This window comes from Centruroides vittatus, unplaced genomic scaffold (assembly GCF_030686945.1).
Source record: "Centruroides vittatus isolate TY-2023 unplaced genomic scaffold, ASM3068694v2 contig_452, whole genome shotgun sequence".
Taxonomy (NCBI): domain Eukaryota; kingdom Metazoa; phylum Arthropoda; class Arachnida; order Scorpiones; family Buthidae; genus Centruroides; species Centruroides vittatus.
The window spans coordinates 258038-276529 of NW_027122248.1; the positions used below are offsets into that span (position 1 = coordinate 258038).

At 30.0% G+C, this 18492-nt stretch overlaps 2 protein-coding genes across 3 annotated transcripts in view; one reads left to right on the top strand and one right to left on the bottom strand.

The window, feature by feature from the left end:
- Window positions 1-1707, bottom strand: part of LOC136977166 (uncharacterized protein KIAA2013 homolog) — a 41411-nt gene extending 39704 nt beyond the window's left edge. Inside the window, exon 1 of the mRNA XM_067272609.1 lies at window positions 1583-1707. The gene's annotated coding sequence lies outside the window, so the exon portion shown is untranslated. The remainder of the gene's footprint in view (window positions 1-1582) is intronic.
- A 4054-nt stretch (window positions 1708-5761) lies between these two features.
- LOC136977239 (acyl-coenzyme A synthetase ACSM3, mitochondrial-like) lies at window positions 5762-17846 on the top strand. Of its 2 annotated transcripts, XM_067272711.1 has the most exons (17): window positions 5762-5825; window positions 6320-6702; window positions 8267-8364; window positions 8493-8602; window positions 8682-8800; window positions 11159-11211; window positions 11312-11372; window positions 11476-11594; window positions 15252-15408; window positions 15846-15974; window positions 16043-16117; window positions 16189-16266; window positions 16344-16445; window positions 16862-16989; window positions 17060-17159; window positions 17534-17653; window positions 17724-17846. In XM_067272711.1, exons 2-17 carry the CDS (start codon window positions 6514-6516, stop codon window positions 17835-17837), a joined length of 1752 nt encoding a protein of 583 aa, XP_067128812.1. In that variant the 5' UTR covers window positions 5762-5825; window positions 6320-6513; the 3' UTR covers window positions 17838-17846. The 2 variants fall into 2 exon arrangements, with proteins under 2 accessions (XP_067128812.1, XP_067128811.1); XM_067272710.1 differs by lacking the exon at window positions 5762-5825 and having other exon boundaries at window positions 6294-6702.
- Window positions 17847-18492: the final 646 nt, after the last annotated feature.

An 18492-nucleotide genomic window follows, 5' to 3' on the forward strand; every position in this document is an offset into this window, starting at 1 on the left:
TAAATAGAAGGCTGGACTGTATATGCATACCTATGCCACTGGGTTGCTCTTCATAGACAAAATATAATACTGCCAATATCTCTTAGCCTTCAAACAGCTTGACAAATGATCCACACAGCTGGATGTGAAACAGTAGGAAATTGTAAGGTATACTTCTTTATAGCTTTCCCAGCATTTCATCTACATTTGCTATATAGCAGTATCATTTTGCAATACTCTTCAAGTACTGTAAAATGATATGATACGAAATGATTGTATAGTTTATCGTGATCTTTTTTCAACACAATACTCTCCAAAGAACTATCTAATGATTGTCAATCATTTGTACATTGCCACACCTGAGTTTTTATCAGCAGGAATGGTTTATATCATAGCCATCTTTTGCATATGATAGATTTACTGCTCATATGCTAATAATGATATATCTGTAATGTATAGAATTTTTAGCCTTCTACTTGCATAATCCATTTCTGTGAAATACCATTTTCTACTAATTTTATGATGCTCTGCAACTTTCTCATTTACTTTTTTCTGTATCATTCATAGTTTGTGATGGAGTGCTAATTTTCAAATTTTACTGCTATCAGTCTCATTTGACAGAACTTGATCACTTTACCATACTAAAATTCATTTCCAAAACTCTAGAAATCCTAACATTAGATCATTACATTCTGCTAAGATTACCAATATGAACAAAAAAAGAAAAGAACCAAAGAATTTACTTAAATTTTTGTAACTTCGAGAATGACTTAACCAAAATTATTGAAATATTTCAGGCAAATTTTCAGCATTGTTTATGCAAATCCTAGTTGCAGATGTTGACTTGTTGAAGAAAAATTTGTATACTCATACCTTTATTTAATAACAACAGAAAACACATTTATATTGTTATCAAGAATACAGCAAATAAATAAATATTACGGAAGATTAAAATCTTAATACGATTATTAAATTAAGGTAAAAATAAACTTATATATTATTTATTTAACCAAAAGCAATCAACAAGTACAAATGTTAGGTGTTAGTTTTACGCTTCACGAACTGTTCCATTCTATAAAATTAACTAATTGTTTTTATTCTGTGGTTTACTAATAATTTATCAAATAATTCCAATTTAACTATAGTTGAGAGTACTCTATATTTTTTAATTAGGAAGAAGTTTACAACTACATTTTTTAATTATATAACATTAAGCTGAAAATTATTATTATTATATTTAAATATACATAACCTTATATATATTCATATCTGTATCACATATACACAATACTATACATTTACTGTGATATAATTGATAAAAATATTTAAAAAAATAACTTAATACTTTACCTTGAAACACAATATAACTTATAATATGATGATGATTATTATTAATAACCTAAATAAACAGAATTAGGATTTTAAAGAGGCTTACATTATTCCCATTTATAATCAATGATCATAAATAGTTTATTACTCTAACTTATTTTAGTGTATGGGCAGATTTTAAAAAACAAGTGGAACTTATTTATGCAAAGCCTATAAATATTTCAATGGTTGGGAAGTAAACAAATTATAGAAAAATTTGACGGAATAAACAAACCTATTCCTTGATGGAAAAAGGAACTGTTCGAATACAAACAAATGAGATCGTAATTTAATGTCATTTGATCATTTGAAAATCACTTTCACCATCTCTAACTCAGACCGTCATCAAGTATAAGATATGTTCGTTCTAGTATGCGCCATCTTACGTCGACGGATTGCGAGCCTAACTGATTTTTTGGAATGCTAAATTTATCTTATTTTTTAAATAAGTGATTATATATATTATTTTAAATTTTTTTTGGTGTAATGTTATAATCTACGAAATTTAAAATAAAATAAATTTCGAAGATTTCTAAAAATATATATATACCTGTATATATTTTTTTAAATTTTCACTCTTTCCACTCTGAAGACCTATGGGTGCGAGTATGGCTCTCTAAGGGTGCGACTATGCAGACGCGAATTTAGTAGCGAGCGATATAGTTCTCGCAAAGGAAAGAATGCGCAAGCGAGAAGCGAGAAATATCGCTGGCGAGAGCGAATTTCTGGTTCTCGCACATATCTGATAGGGTTTGATATTTATCGCGTCTCGCATCTTCTCGCCACATATTCTCGCTCGATCGCGTCCGCATAGTCGCACCCTAAGATGGCCTTTTCTCATAGCCATTACGGTTCGGCCAGGAAGACAATTATTGCAACCGAGTTTGACAGACGAAAGTCAACCGAATCAACTCGAACCCGAGTCTCCCACAGCTTAAGTGACTTTACCGCTTATCATTCTCGTCCTTCGAGCATCAAAAAGACTCTTTCTTCGATCAAGTCCACAATAGAATAGCAGGATTGTAAGAATTCTGTCCAATATATTTGGTAGTTCAAATATATTGGACTAGACTAGACTTTCGTTAAAAGTTTCAAGGAGCCTAACCGGATTCGGACACAGATCCGATGACTGAAATAAACGTCCTCGCCTTTAAAACTCTATTGCAAAAAACAGTCGAAAAGGAATAAGGTGAACTTAATTGCAATGTATGTCACACATTCTTCTTCTTCTTCCATTTCACCTTTTGAAGGCGGTAGAATACATTACATTGTCAAAGTTTTTAAGTACAGCCGAAGTAAAGAAATTTTGGACCCTAGGCAAAACTTATGATCTCGATCCTCACCATTGAAGAAAGAATAAGTTTATTTATTATATTCATATAAAAATATAAAAGTTATTATACTCAACTAAGTTATATTTACTGTACATTTAAATTCAAATATAGGTACTGTATAAAGAAATAACTTTTACTCGATTTTCATAGCGGGGAAGTAGGCCATAAGGAAAGGTCGACTCCGCCAATGTAAACCATGTTTCCTGTGATGATGAAAAGGACGCAAGAGACTTCGACATTTTTATCGGTATAAGTCTAATTTGTACTTTTTACAATATGTTTTCAAAAGTATATTTAATCCTAGATTTTTTTTAGAAATTTGTTTGTAAATCAATTTATAGACATCTTCCGGATCTGGATCTGAAAAGATCCCAGCTCTATTTTTAGGAAAACCGTCAGACACCTCGGATAAATCTATAATAGTATAGAAAAATCGCCAGGTTGAAAAAATTGTCACCAAATCGCCAACTAACGTAAATATCGCCAAAATATAAATGCCGCAAAACCTGAACGAAAACCAAAAAATAAAACCCTTAAACATGAGCAAAAACACATTGTTGAACTCTGCAGTATTGGGAGTGTTAAGAAACACCGAATATTGTAGAATATAATTTTGAAAACCAACTACAACAGCCTTTTGAATTTCTTTTGTATTTTTAGATTCTGAATTGAAAAATAACAGCATTTTATTTGTTATACTTTGATTAATGTTAATTTAAAAAGTAATTAGCATTTTTAATATTTTTGAAAAATGATATTTATAAAATGTTTTTTTAAAAATAATTTGATTTATTTCAACTTGAGAAATAACAATTTCCATTATAAATTTATGTAAAAAATATAAGTTTTCAGAAACATATGGAGATTGTTCAATTAAGTAAATGTTCAAAGAGGCGATCATTGACTTCAATGCATGTTGAGAAATTCTCAACACGTTTTCAGATCTTCGGACAATGCAGAACTTCTGCAAAATTTATGGGTCAATTGAAAGTGCAAATATCAATAATACGTTGTTGCATATTTTCACGTATCGCTGGTACCTCGTGATAACACTTTTAGTATTCTCCGGAGATGTTAGATCTGGTGAATGAGCCGGCCCGGAGACTGATCACACGTGTCCTATCTACCGGTTAGTAAAATCCCATTCAAAATGTGACGAACTTGAAGTAGATAACCCCATCTCTCACCACTCGGCCGCTCATTGTAGGCCTGGCCGAACCCATAATGGGCTTGCTAAAAGAGACCCTCTTAGTGCTCACAGAGCGGAACGAGTTTTAAAAATAAATACCAAATACAAGAAGAATAAAGCGAAAGAAGCAATGAAAACACACGATCGTAACGCAAGAGATGCTATAACAGCGAGAGACAGCTTGGGTGCACAATAGATGGCATATAGGCAGCGACCACGTTTTCCACTGCGCATAGAAGCATCGTTCGAACTGCGGGTCGAATTTTTCTCTAGTTTAGCGTTACAACTCTGGGACGTTCGAAGTTAGATTCGTTCGGAGTATGAAGTACCACTGTGTTTTAATTTTAAAGTGTTTATAGGAATATTATTATTGAGGAAAACATAAAAACCCGAAAAGACATGGATATTTCATTTTCAACGTATGGAAAATATTCGCAAAAACGCCGTTTAAAGTATCGCCGTTCTACAGATAACATTTTCTACGAGGATTTGGGTATCGTTCGTTATTATTTTAGCTAAACCGGAAGTTGCTACAACTTTAGGGATAAGCGTGGATATTTAAAAAATATTCAGTTGTATGGGAAAATATATGTTATGTAGGAGGAGCGAAATAGTGTTTAATTTTCCAAAACAGTCGAAAATTTTTTGATATTGTGATTTCCGTTTGTTTATGAAGTATAAGAAGTGGAAAAATTTCTCTAAATTTTTAAAAGTAGGTCTGAGAGAATTTAAACGATTACAGTTCATTAGGAATGTCGAATAACATCCTAAACTCGTCAAAATCGTGGTTTTAATTGTCAAATAAATAAATAAATAATGAATCAGAAGGCCCGAACTTTGGGGCTCTGTATCTCGAGAACGGTCATATCTGATAGCCTATTTGTTTATTTTCACACTTCCATTATAAATTGTTTAGAAAATAGTCGAACTCGTCAAATGTTTCCAGAAGTCAGCCGAGGTTCACTCAAGGGCTTATTAGAGTTACAAGTAATTCGTTGTTTTGGTAGGAAATAAAGCTTAGCCTTAATTAAACTCATGCTTTTAATTAACAGATGTTAGTTTTTAATGCCAGAAATCTGTAATTAGAAGATAAAAAATTAGGAAAAAAATTTACAGTATTTAATAAGCGAAGCGTTGAGACAAAAAAACTGCTTCACATTTCCCACAAAACTAGCCCAAAAACCGAGAAATCACATTACTATTTTCTGCTTGTTTTCTAATCTTTTCTTTATGTTTATAGACGTTCTCGAATAGACCAAACAAATTTCAAATTCCTTATCACCTAGCTTTGTATCATATAAACAATAGTGTGGTTTATTAATTTTTTTTTTTGGTATGTTACCAATATAAATTTATGAATTCTGCAGATATATAGATTAGTTATTGTACTCTCGGACAGTATATTTTTCAGATTGTAATAGGCTCCGCTAGGAAACGCAAAAATTTGAACAATTCTAGTTTTGGTTGTTTCATATGTATTTAAAAATCTGCAAGAAATAATGTATGTAGCCTTTACGTAGTTATATAATACAGTTTTTATTTGATTAAAATCGAAAAAGATTTTCTCGAGATATCCGGGAAAATTGCAAATAAGTTGTTGAATTTTCGAGTCGCAGCAAGTGCGAAATCGAAGCTGAAATTTGGAGTGGGTAGTTTGGGGACGGAGCACCTACCAAAAAATGTTCTGGTTCGATTGCTTATTTAGGAGGTATCATACCTGTAGTAATGCCCTTTGTTCGTTATACTGCGTAATAAATTCTTTTGTTTGTAGGAATTGTCAGTTTTTCGATATAGGGAAAAGTTCGTTATATGAGGAATTAGGAATTAAAGAAGTTCCCGTAACAGTATAAAATTTGGTTTTTTAGTAAAATCTACAACAGATGGCGCCATACATAACTTTTATTTTACGACCATCTCTACGCAGATGTATCTTAGCTGTCAGGATCATGTGATCTGTACATGACGTCTTCCCCTACAGCTTTTTCACGTGATTAGAGCCCCGACATGAATCATGAATGTTTTTTAAAACAAATCACTAATTTAATGTTTCGAAAAAATTAATAATAACTTTAGAAGTCAAATTTTATTTAATTCATAACTATCAAATGCTAAATGCACCAAATACAAATCGTTTCTCTCCACAAATTGTAACGAAATTTCGCAAAAGTTACGATATTATTAATCAAAATTCTTAAAATTTAATATTCTTTTAAACTATAATCGATTTTTATTATAACTAATAATAATTTTCGTCGAAAAGTACAGATCCAAACACAATAACAGAATGTATATATCTTTTGTTTTTCATCATGAATCAATCAAAATTCCAAATTCGCGCGTTTGCCATGTTTAAATTACCAATAAAGAAAAAACTCACGCGAGTTCTGTATATACCTTTTCTGTTATTACGTAATCACACATCATTTCCTGTTACATTATCCGATTTCAGACTTGTTTTACAACTATACGATAAATACGATAGCTGTAATCAGGGAGACGCCCATTATAATGACAAATATAGGCCTGTTTTAAAAATTAAGTCAGAGAGGGATAAACGATTGTCATTGAAACACGAAACTTTTTACAATAGACTGCTTATTAGAATTTGCTGGTTCTCTTGTTATTTTATTAATCAAAATTAAAATGGCTTGTATTTTCAAACAATTATGGAGGGTGAATTTTCAAGTTAAACGTTATAATCCTGTAAGAATGACGAAATTACTCAACTGTAACATAACCGATGCAGAAGAAGAATGGAACAAAACCAAGCAAGCCCCTAAATATTTTAATTTTTTCCAAGATGTTATCCAATGCTGGGAATCGAAGGAAAAAGTGAGTTATATAATGCACAGATTTTATATGCTCTACTACTTTAAGTACTTAAGCCTATAGAAAATATAAATAATAAACACTAATATGTTTGTATTTTTTTTCGCTATCAGTATGATAATTTATGTTTAAATAAGATAATATATTTCATTTTATCACTAACCAGAAATTAATAAGTATAACTATTTACTTATTTCTATTTATTTTATAATTAAAAAATGTTGTATAATTATTACAATAAATAGTGTTCATAGAATTCTAATCAAAGTAAACGAGTGACCCATTTGCAGGAATGAGCTGTCATCGACATCTGTTCTATAAACGTTAGTGCAAGTAATGTTATTGACAATATGATCAATAGTTTGGCACACACTTATTTACTGTTTGATACAAAATAAACATTATTTAATCAGACAAACGTTACGAGTAATAAATATTATTAATTATTTAAGATTTTAAGCATTTTTACTCGCTCTTGACGGGCTCAAAACAAGTGTCATTTGCGCCTCGTATTATATTTTAAATACTGAGTTAATATTAATATATAGAAACATGTCATAGTTTCTGTTAATCACCAGAACGAATTAAGACTTATTTTGACAAAATTAATCTGCATTAAACAAAGTACGACCGTATTTTCTCAAATACAAATTGTATGTTTTACTTTTATAATTTTTTTTTTTTACATTATTTAGTATATACTTTTATTTTAGAGTGCAAAAGTATTTGCGGTCTTAATAAGAACGAATTAACAGGAAAAGCCAAAAAAGTATTGATCTTAATTAATGAATAGTTACTTTTAAATATGATTAACGTCATGAGTTGTATGCTGAAAGACATTGTTTTAGTGCATAAAATGTACATTATTATATGCTATGTCCATATTAACTAATAATAACAACATTGCTGTGGGTGGATTGTCCTACTACATTGATATCGTTGCTTAGTACTAGGTTCTGCATTCGGTGTCGTAACTAGGCAGGTTCGACGAGTGCAGAGACACAAGCCCCAGGATAAAAGGGGCCCTGAATTGGGGTATCAAAAATGATCAAGATTATTTTTTTATTTTCAAATTTTAAATTGTGCTGCCGTGGAGACCAATTATTTTTGGTTAAAGTTTTAAAAAACCTGCAATTTCCGTTTTATTAGTTTTTTTTTATATCTTTATCCAGAAAAAAGGAGGAGCCAAAACTAAAATCTTGCACAGAGCACATGAAAGCTAGTTACGGCACCGCCTGTATTTAATAATAATAGTAATTATTATTATTATTATCAAATACAGTTTAAAATTAAATAATGATAGTAATTATTATTATTATTTAATTTTAAACTTGGTTAATGATATTGGAATACTGACTAAATGAGTTTGGAAACATGTTGACGATATCAATTGTTTGTTTTTTCGAGATCGTAGTATTTAAGGTAAAAAATACATGCACATTCATTCAAATCCGGTCTTTATTTATTAAAATCGTTTTAATAAGAGCAATAGCTTTATTATAGCGTGATTTCTGTAATAATATAAATTATAAATATATAATTGTCATTTAAAAATAAAACTTTACAGAAGTTTGAAAGAAAAGAAATGCCAGCATTTTGGTATGTTGACGAAAAGAATAATGAATTAAAATGGAGTTTTCAAGACCTTGTTTTGCAAACAAAAAAGTGAGTTAAAATTCATATTGAAGTTTATTTATTTGATTAATGAATAACCGAACATATAATTAAAGCAAATTTAAAAGTTTTTTATTGATATATTGGTAAATTAAAATTAGTTCTAATAATCTGTATAGAATGGCCCAAGTTTTGAAGTCATCAGGTTTAGAAAGAAACGATAAAATGATTGTTATTCTTCCGAAAATACCAGAATGGTGGCTGATCATATTGGCATCCTTCCATATTGGTAAAGTAAAAAATAACATTTAAGTGTATATTTGTTTATATTTCTGAAAGAGATTTATTTAATTAATTCTTTATTTCAGGAATTGTAAGTTCGCCAGGAACCACTCAGTTAAGAAGTAAAGACATCCTTTATAGAATTAATTCAATTCAAGCTAAATGCATAGTTGCAGATTGGGAAACATCTGAAAGAGTCGATCAGGTACTGTACAGTACGACTTATTCAATATAAATTAATACTTAACATTTATTAGTTTTTAATGTAGTAATAAAAACATGCAGTTTGAAATATTTTATACATTAATATTGACCCCGTTGGGAAACCCTGATCTATAAAACCAATTGGATTAGTATTGTAACAGTTGTAATACGATTGTTGGCTAGGGGTAGACACAACATGGGACCGGCTAAGTGGTATTGTAATCCTTATCTTACGGGTTAGAATTCTGCTTTAAATTCAATAAAGGAAACACTAGTAGAAACAGCGCGATTTGAGGATTTTATTATCGAATTTGTATTGCACCAACATATTCACACATATTCAGTATATAGCCTAAAATTTTCAACGTCGTTTTCAGTAATTTAAAAATAATGGGATGTATTTTATCTTTATATTTTAAATTCCTTTTATGTAGGCAAGACTGTACTATCGTTCATTGACAACATAGGGTTTGTGTCAATTGAAATTGTTGGCTTAATGTTGGCATCGATTACTGGGCCCATTGTTAGAAGCATCGGATCAACGTCCATTTCAATTGCTGGACCAACGTTACATTCCAATTGTAATTCACTAACAATTTCGCTACAGTGAAACGAACATGGCTATTATTCAATTGGTAAGCAACTGTATCCAAGGGAAAGGGGCGTACTCGAAAGTAACTAACTAGTTACAGGACTCTTCAAGTTTGTTACAACGGAATTTCACTGTGATAAATTACTGCATAATTATCGTGTTCATTATATTTCTTATATTTTATAATAGAATATAATTTAATTTTTATAATTTATGTAATGTTTTCCCAATTATACTGTTTTATATTGTTTCCTATAATTGACGGGAGTTATAACATGTAAGACACAGCTTAGAGCAGATTAATTGAGGAAATATTTATCATAAAATTTCTATTTTATTTACAAAATTCTATTCAAAACTAAAATATAATATTGTCCGTAATTATAAAATAAATAGGCAATTTATCCATTCGTTTTGTATTAATAGAATAATGGAATATGGATAATTTATAAATTTATTCTTTTCATTTAAATTTCTTCGCGTTGTAAATCTCCGAATATAAAGGAAAAATTGGGGATTGAGGAATTGAGGAAAGCCAACACAAGATTGTAAGCGAAGAGAAAATAGTGGTTTTTTTCACTAAAAAATGTATTTAATTTTATTAATTGTAGAAACGGGTAACAAAAATGTTAGCGAAATATTTATAACGTATTGTAAAAGAAACACCGTACAAAGAAATGGATATTGTAAAGTGAATGCTAAAATTTTAGTACAAACAGAGACATTTTTTGTATTAAAACCGTTCCTATTATTTTTCTCTTTCTCTTTAATTCTCTGACTACTCAGAATACTAAAAGGAATTCAGAATAGTGAGGTAAATCTGCAATCACGATTGTATTGTTATTCTTTCTTCTGTTATCTGAACGGTTATTAAGTCATTTTAAAAATATTATTGCTTAAATACGTTAACGTTTAAAATATATTTTAAAGTTCATTGACTTATAATAAAATATTATGTAACATAATATTACATGTATTATTGCTATATTTTTATATAATTTTAATATTGTGTTACTTTTAAATATTACAGAACCTATATGGATATTACGTCTATTTTATCTGCTTTCAAAATGAGAAAAATTGTGTCGTGTTGCCTCACCCATAAAATCTAATCAAACTAGTACTTAACTTTTTTGCATTAAAAATATAAGTAATTATAAGTTCTGTATTTTATTTCATTTATTCAATTGTATGATAAAAAGTACAATATATAGAAAGACACGAACATTCAGCTGTTTTTTTTAGCAAATAATCTTACGCCATATGCTAATAAACAATTAAGCATTACACGAAATGTTCAGTTTCACTAAACAGATGCTGAAATATATACACGTTTCAACATCTGCAGAAACCAGGTTAACATTTCGAGAAGTGACCAGAAAAACTAGGCATTGTGAAACAAATGCTTATTACAAGTTGTGGTAGCGCTTGAAGAAATGTCTAAGAACTTTTTAAAATGGCAAATTTCAAAAACTGTATCGGATAATCGGCAGGTTGTTGAGTAAAAAAACGATTGACATTAACAATATTTAATATTTTATAAGTCTCGGTGCTGAGTTTTTGTTTCAAAAACCTCCGTATGGATGGACTTGTAGATTCTACAAATCTACAAGTCACGCAGAGATCATTGCAGTGATTTTTAAAACAAATCTAAACATGTAGATTTACAAAATATTTGAATAATGCTGCGATTTCTACTAAAAGATAAATATGTTGAATTTAAAAGTTTAAAATAAAAATATTATCGTAATTTTTATGTATTTTTAGATAGCGAAGAACTGTCCATCACTGACTTGCAAAATTCTTTGTTCTGAAAAACGGTAAAGTTTATTTTTTCATTAAATAATATTTACAAAATACAAAAATTTAACATTTTAATCTTATAAATATATATAAATCTTTAAAATTTCCTATTTTCAGAAAAAAAGAAGGTTGGATAGATTTGAAAAGTGTTCATAAATATTCGTCGCCGTTAAATGAGGTTAGTTTTCTACAGTCTATCTGTATTGTTAAATGTATATTAAAATTTATGTTTAAGTACTGATCATATCAATTATATATATATTTAATCTACATAAATTTAGATTGTCAAAACCAAAATAAATGACACAATGATTATATATTTTACGAGTGGAAGCACCGGATATCCAAAGCCAGTTCGGCACGCTCACGAAAACAGTTTCGCAGCATGTATTAATCGTAGGTAAGTGGCAGTTCATACAAGATAATCCTATTTAAAATTTGTTTCCTGCGATTTTATTGAAAAAATATCGCAATTATTTACGTAGTCAATCATTCTAAAAAATAATTATGTGGAAAAAATTCATTTCAAAGATACCATCAAATTGAAGCACAGTTATACAGAATGTTATGGAAATGTTATACTTGATAATCGTGATCGTGTGATGAAGAATATTGATTTAATTTACTATAAGCATAAGTGTCATATTTCCACTAGCATAAAGTATATTTTCAGATAATTTTCGAACATTTTCGTTTGTAATAAACACATTCTTCAGCACACTTGAATATAAGAGAGTAGATTTTAAAATATTTTAGTCATCATTTTAATTCTAAATCAAATATCTACCCTAGCAATCCTCAAGCTAATCTATGCGGATACTTCGGTAAATAAGGTAACAAGGCCTTTCTGTAAACGCAATCTTTCCTTTAAACACTATTTATCTTCTGTAAATTATTTCAAATAGATCAATATTAACTTTAAAAATAAAGTACACTTTTATCACTGCAAATTAAATGAATGCAAACGTCGTATTAATCTTAAATGGAACAAGACTTCTGTTCCAAATTAAGGAGTGTTTCCACTTTTGACAACAGAAATAAATGCGTATAAAAATAAACTTTAATTACTTTCTAATAAAAAAAAAAGGAAAATTTAATTTTTTGGATAATTTATTAAATATTTTGTTCAATATACAGTAATGTAATTCAGATATGATGATATTTTACAGCATCGCGCAGTTGAGAAAAGTTAGAATGCAGTAAAATACTGAAATTGTAATACAGCAGCGTTATCTCAGCATAATTAACTGTTCCAAATGTAATGAAAGTAATTATAGCAACTTTAAAATAAAAAGCAATATTTTTATAAAGAATAATAAACATTTTAGTATAAAAATACAGCACTATAACACCGAATTAACACAAAAAGAAATTTGTATCACACATTAATATTCCAATTACTATTTATTTAAAATTCTATTTATGTAGGCTATATATATTTGAAACTAAAAAAAAAAAAAAAAAAAATTTCAGCAACGAGTTGCGTAACTTTCCCAGCCAAACTTTAAAATTGTATGTGGTGCCATCTGTTACTACAGTAGATTTTATTTTTAGAAATTTTGAATATTATTAATTATTATAAAATGACAAAAAGCTTAATTTTTTAGGGCACAGACGAATTTTATAAAAAATTACAAATGCTAATAACGAATAAAATCTTCATTAACCCATTAATCCTTTATTATTATACAGTACAGTGGTACTGTCCATCGTATAACGCAGGGGTGGCCAACAAGTCGATCGCGATCGACCGGTCGATCGCGATGCCAATTTTGGTCGATCGCTCGCGATGTCTTGACTTAATGTGTTACACTTGTAACTGAATGCAACGCGTGAACGTAACGCGCAAAAGCAACAATATGCATGCAGTTATGACTGGACTCGTAGAAAACACAGCCATTTAGCTTGAATATTTGATACTGTCATGCGGTAGCTTCTTTTCTTTAGTATTAACAATATTATTATTATTAATCAATATTGTTTATCCACGGTGACGACGTTGAGTTTCAATTTTTCATTTGTTTAAAATGTAAGTACCTGTTCTTTATGTTTTAAATTAAATTATGGCTTTTCTTACCTATCTATTTACTTGATAAGTGAGCGTTTTCGGCAACAGACCTCTATATTTTTGGATTTTTGGAAATACGTCAATTGAGAAAAATATCCCAGAATCACCAAATGTAGCAAATATATTTATTCCTGTTTCGGAACTACATACCTGTGTGAATTGGCATTTTCATACTTAAAGTTAACGAAGACTAAACATTCTGTCCGGACTGATTCCCATACTGAAGAATCATTATTATTATCTTTGTCAGGATATACACCTAATTATGTTTCCTTGGTAAGAGACGTGAAAACTCAGTCCTCCCATTAATGTAACGTAATAAAATAAATTCTAAATCTGTCTTCATCAGTAGCTAATTTGAATCAATAAATATTGTTAATAATTACTCGTGTTGTTTTAATTCCCCCGGACGTGAGTATTTTGGCCCGTTAAATAATTACGTTTTTTTTTTTACGTAGGTAGATATACAGGGTGTTTCAGTACAAAGAGCACTCCCCCGAGCTATTGATAGATTAGCAAAAAATAAGTCTAAAAGTCTTATATCATTCTTCCATGATAAATTTTCCTCGCCCAAAAAAAAAATCGCGAAAGTAAAATCTTATAATCAAATTATCAGCCGTACTGTGCAGTTTTATAACAACTTTTTCAAGTTTACGAACAAATAGTACCACAATTTATACATTGTAATTGATAAAAAAAATTAAGTTATATTTTAAGTTAATAAAAATCTATCTTGAAAGTGTCGAAAAATCGATTTTTTTAGGTGCCGCCTGTACGGAATGAACTCGTAACTGCAAATATCAAAAGTTGGGTCTGGAAATTTATTTTCTTTATGAGCCTATATCTTGAAAACTTATAAATGATTTAAAAAATAAAAAATAGTTTTGAACATATATTTTCCTTATCTACCCATAGCTCGCGGGAGTGCACCTCGTACTGAAGCACAGTGTATAAACATAGTATGTATTTCACACCCCCTCGCCACTTAGACTATGCCTACGACAACAAGTCGATCGCGAGACATTTTTACGATAAAAAGTAGATCTTATGTACACAAAAGTTGGCCACCCCTGGTATAACGTACGCCTCGAATAACGGACGCTGCGAGCAACGAACTTTCTGTTTGGCCGTTACGTGACTCGAGCAACGGACTGGCTGCGAACAACAGACTTTCCGGCATAATTGGTAACTGCTCCACGGGTGCGTTCTTTAATAGCGGTCGCTCTGCGTCTCCGCTCTACGGGAGTGCGCTGCTGTTTGTAGGCATTTAGAAACGACGGTGAAAGAAAGAACGATGGCGGCGCCCGCGCTATCGATAGTATCGTGATGGAGGAATCTATAATTCTAAACTATAAGCTTTAAAAGGCAAAAGAAGAGACCCAATTGTAAAATTTAACCATAAAATGGATTATTTGTTGAAAGAGCATTCAAAATACCCTCGAAAAAAAAAAAAAAATTCGTAAAGACACTTACATCACCGCGTGCGCTAACTCGCGCTTTCACAATTTCTAAATTCTCATTCATAAAACCACATACTGGACTCGGAAACGAAACTATCTGAGCCACGGAGGACGCCATGTTGCTTTCCACCGTAAACTACTGCTACGAGCGACCGTTTTTGCCGTTCGACGGCGCGCACTCCCACCGGAATTTACGAACGCGTTCCGCGGAAATTTTTTAACGGATGTCGCTCGCGCAGAGTTACGCGGATGAATAAAAGAACGCACCCCATGTTCATTTTTTATGATACAGTACGGTTATTTTATGCTGCGGAACGAATTTGATGTTTTAACGTGTATTTCTATGGGAAAATGCGTTTCGTATAACGGACGTGCACCTGGAACGGATTAAGTACTCTACGTTATACGAGGTACCACTGTATACTGTACTTGTTACTCAATATTATATGTGCATCTTGTTGTGTATATCTGATATATATTAATATATGTTTATTTATTTGATATAAATTTAATTATTTTTAATTATCAGATATTTATCAAACATTCAACCTAATTCTTTGACATGGAATTTATCCGATACTGGATGGGCAAAAATATGCTGGGGATCATTATTTTTTCCTTGGTCAGGTGGCTCGGGAATTTTTATTCATCATTCTACAAAATTCGATCCAATAGAATCTTTAAAAGTAAGTTTCTTTTTAAATCTATTTATCAACAATACATTGTTTCTGCATGAAGTATAAATAATGATAATTTATGAATATTTTAAAACAATCTATTTCTTGACGTAGATCTGAAGTACTATCACAACTTTACATCATTATCATCATTATTTATTCTTAAATTTCATATAGTTTTAAGGTTTTAGATGAAGCTACATAAAAGTTAATTGTAACCTTATGTAAAATTACGTTAAGTAACAAAGCATGGAAATATAAATTTCAAATAATTTAATTAGAATCTGTTAATATCAAAGAATATCACACACTAAGATATGCATAAATACCATACATGTAAAAATAGATATTAAGATTCATAATTACAGTCTATTAATTAAAATGTTAATTTTATTATATAATGCTTTTTAATATATATTATTAACATAATATTTATTTTGAAATAGATTTTGCAAGATTATCCAATAACAAATTTCTGCGCTCCCGCAACTGCATTCAAATTATTAATCAAAGAAGATTTGAAAAAATATACATTTCCCTATTTAAAATACTGCATAAGTGCCGGAGAAAGCGTGGTAAAATATTTTTAAATTTAATAAATAATTAAATTTTTCTGTTAATTACATTAATTATGATTTTACAGACAAAAGAAGCAATAACTACGTGGAGAGAGAGAACTGGATTAACGATTCACGAATTTTATGGACAATCAGAAACAGTAAAATTTATTCTTTTCAATATGACTAAACTTTTCTTTTTAACCATTATACAATAATTTTATTGGTGCAGTCACTTCTTTGTTCAACTTATCATTGCAAAATACAAAAACCAGGATCAATCGGATTACCAGGATCGGTTCAGTTAACGGTATGCGATGTTTAGTAATTAATTACTTTTGTATATAATATATTTTATAAATATTTATTGAATTATTCTTGTTTTAGATAGTAGATGAAAAATGTGGAGAAGTAAAACCATTTGAAGAAGGAGAAATCGCTGTAAAATTAAAACCAAACTATCCTCTTGGACTTTTTAAAGAATATATGGTAAATTATTGTATTTTTTCCGCTTCGAGTAGCATACTTTAGGCCATTGTAATTTATCGTTAACTACGATTTATCCGCACGTATTCTCAAATTTTTTAAATGAAATATACTTAAAATACTTACCATTAAATATCGTGCAACTTTGCATTAATAATGGTTGATTCAAATGATTATTTTTATAATAGAGAATAATATTAACTTATCTAAAGCTACACACGTACCGGTATATCTGAACAGGAGCAAATTTTCCCGTCAGGTATACCGGTACACGTGTAGTTGACTTAAGAAAATGGATATTTATTAAATAATCTCTAGAACAATACAAGAAATACGAATAAAAGTTTCATTAAAGTTTGTAATATATGCTATTTCTGTAGTACATTATTTTAAAAATAACTTAATGAAAATACCCGTAGAACAGTCCAAGTAAAACCGAGGAACTTTTTAAAGAAGATTATTATCTCACGGGCGATCGAGGATACAGAGACGATGATGGATATTTTTGGTTTGTTGGCCGCAAAGATGATATTATTAGTTCTTCCGGGTAAGTCAAAGTAATATTTTAAAAAATTAAAACAGTTTAATGATTTACGTGCTTAAACCTTTTTCTTTAGATATCGAATAGGTCCACACGAAGTAGAAAGCGCGCTCTATGAACATCCTGCTGTAAAAGAAACTGCGGTAGTTGCTAGTCCCGATTCATTGAGAGGCGAAGTATATATTATTAAATTATCGTTTACTATATTATTTTAGGCCATAATAATCCTATAATTGATATAATATTGAAGTGTAGCGTTTTAAAGCACAGGATAGCCATAATTAAAGTTTCCTTATTCAGAGTATAGTGTAACTTTAAGCGATAACTGGATCGACATCAAAATTTGTATAACAATGTAAAATGGGATTTGTTTAATTAAATCTTGTTGTCAATCAACTTATTGGTTACAGAGTGGTGTGAATGGGAAACTTTAATTGAATTATAATTATTCTTTCAAAATGATGTTATATTTATTGTATATTTTTTTGTGTTTATTTAACAAAATTAAATGCTGAACTGAGTAAAAACTCGTCTAACTTAAATGTTTCAGGTGGTGAAAGCTTTTATAATCTTAACAGAAAAATATCGTCATTCAAATAAAGAAGAACTAATAAAAGAGCTACAGGAACATACTAAAAATATAACTTCGCCTTACAAATATCCAAGAAAAGTATGAGTTAAATTTATTATTACAATAAATTTAGCAAGTATTTAAATAATTATAATATGTGCCATTCCAGATTGAATTTGTGGAAACCTTTCCAAGAACGATAAGTGGGAAAATTCAAAGATTTAAGCTAAGAGAATGGGAAAGAGAAGCGAGTAAACTCAACGTTTCAAAAGAGAAAGTTTAAATTCGAAATGAGAAACCCGAGTCGTCGTTAGATACAAAAAATTAAATACTTATATTTTTTGTATATGCTTTTCACGGGGTAACAGTTTCGATTCCACGCAGACAAGTATTCACTCTGAGTTTTTTGCAAATCACCACGTTTTGAGACCTCTGAACCTAAAAAAGTAAAAAAAAATCCCCTTAGTGTGTGTGTGTGTTGGCATCTATTTCATTTAATATCTCAGGATAAGGTAAAGATTTAAGAAATTTTAAATGATAAGCGTATGTGTACATTCAATTTAAAAACAAGGAAGAATTTAAGAATCAAAATCACATTTAATAAATGAATTACATTCATTTTATTGGAAATACCATGATCGTAATTAATGTACCCCTATCAGATTTATGTCTAGATAGATTTAGCAATCCAATTGCAACCAAATCTCTAGACAACGTTGAGTAAGTGTAATTTCATTACGATCACCCGATACATGAACAATTATGGTTAGTTTCTCAGTCTGTGGATCAGGGGTTTCCAACGGGTTTTTCTGAAAAGAGCCACGTGAAGTGTAAAATGACAAATCTTGGGAGCAGGTACGAAAGATATAGTCAAATATTAATGTACAATTTTCAATTGCTTTTTTGACAAAAAGCCATCAAAATTGTGGATAAATTTT

What these genes read in the sequence shown, in the direction of transcription:
- LOC136977239 (XM_067272711.1), top strand. Translation starts at nt 6,514, where the DNA reads ATGGCTTGTATTTTCAAACAATTATGGAGGGTGAATTTTCAAGTTAAA. An exon ending in TAAGTGCCGGAGAAAGCGTG is followed by an intron (nt 15,975 to 16,042) that starts GTAAAATATTTT and finishes ATGATTTTACAG; the next exon opens with ACAAAAGAAGCAATAACTAC. An exon ending in CCGATTCATTGAGAGGCGAA is followed by an intron (nt 17,160 to 17,533) that starts GTATATATTATT and finishes TAAATGTTTCAG; the next exon opens with GTGGTGAAAGCTTTTATAAT.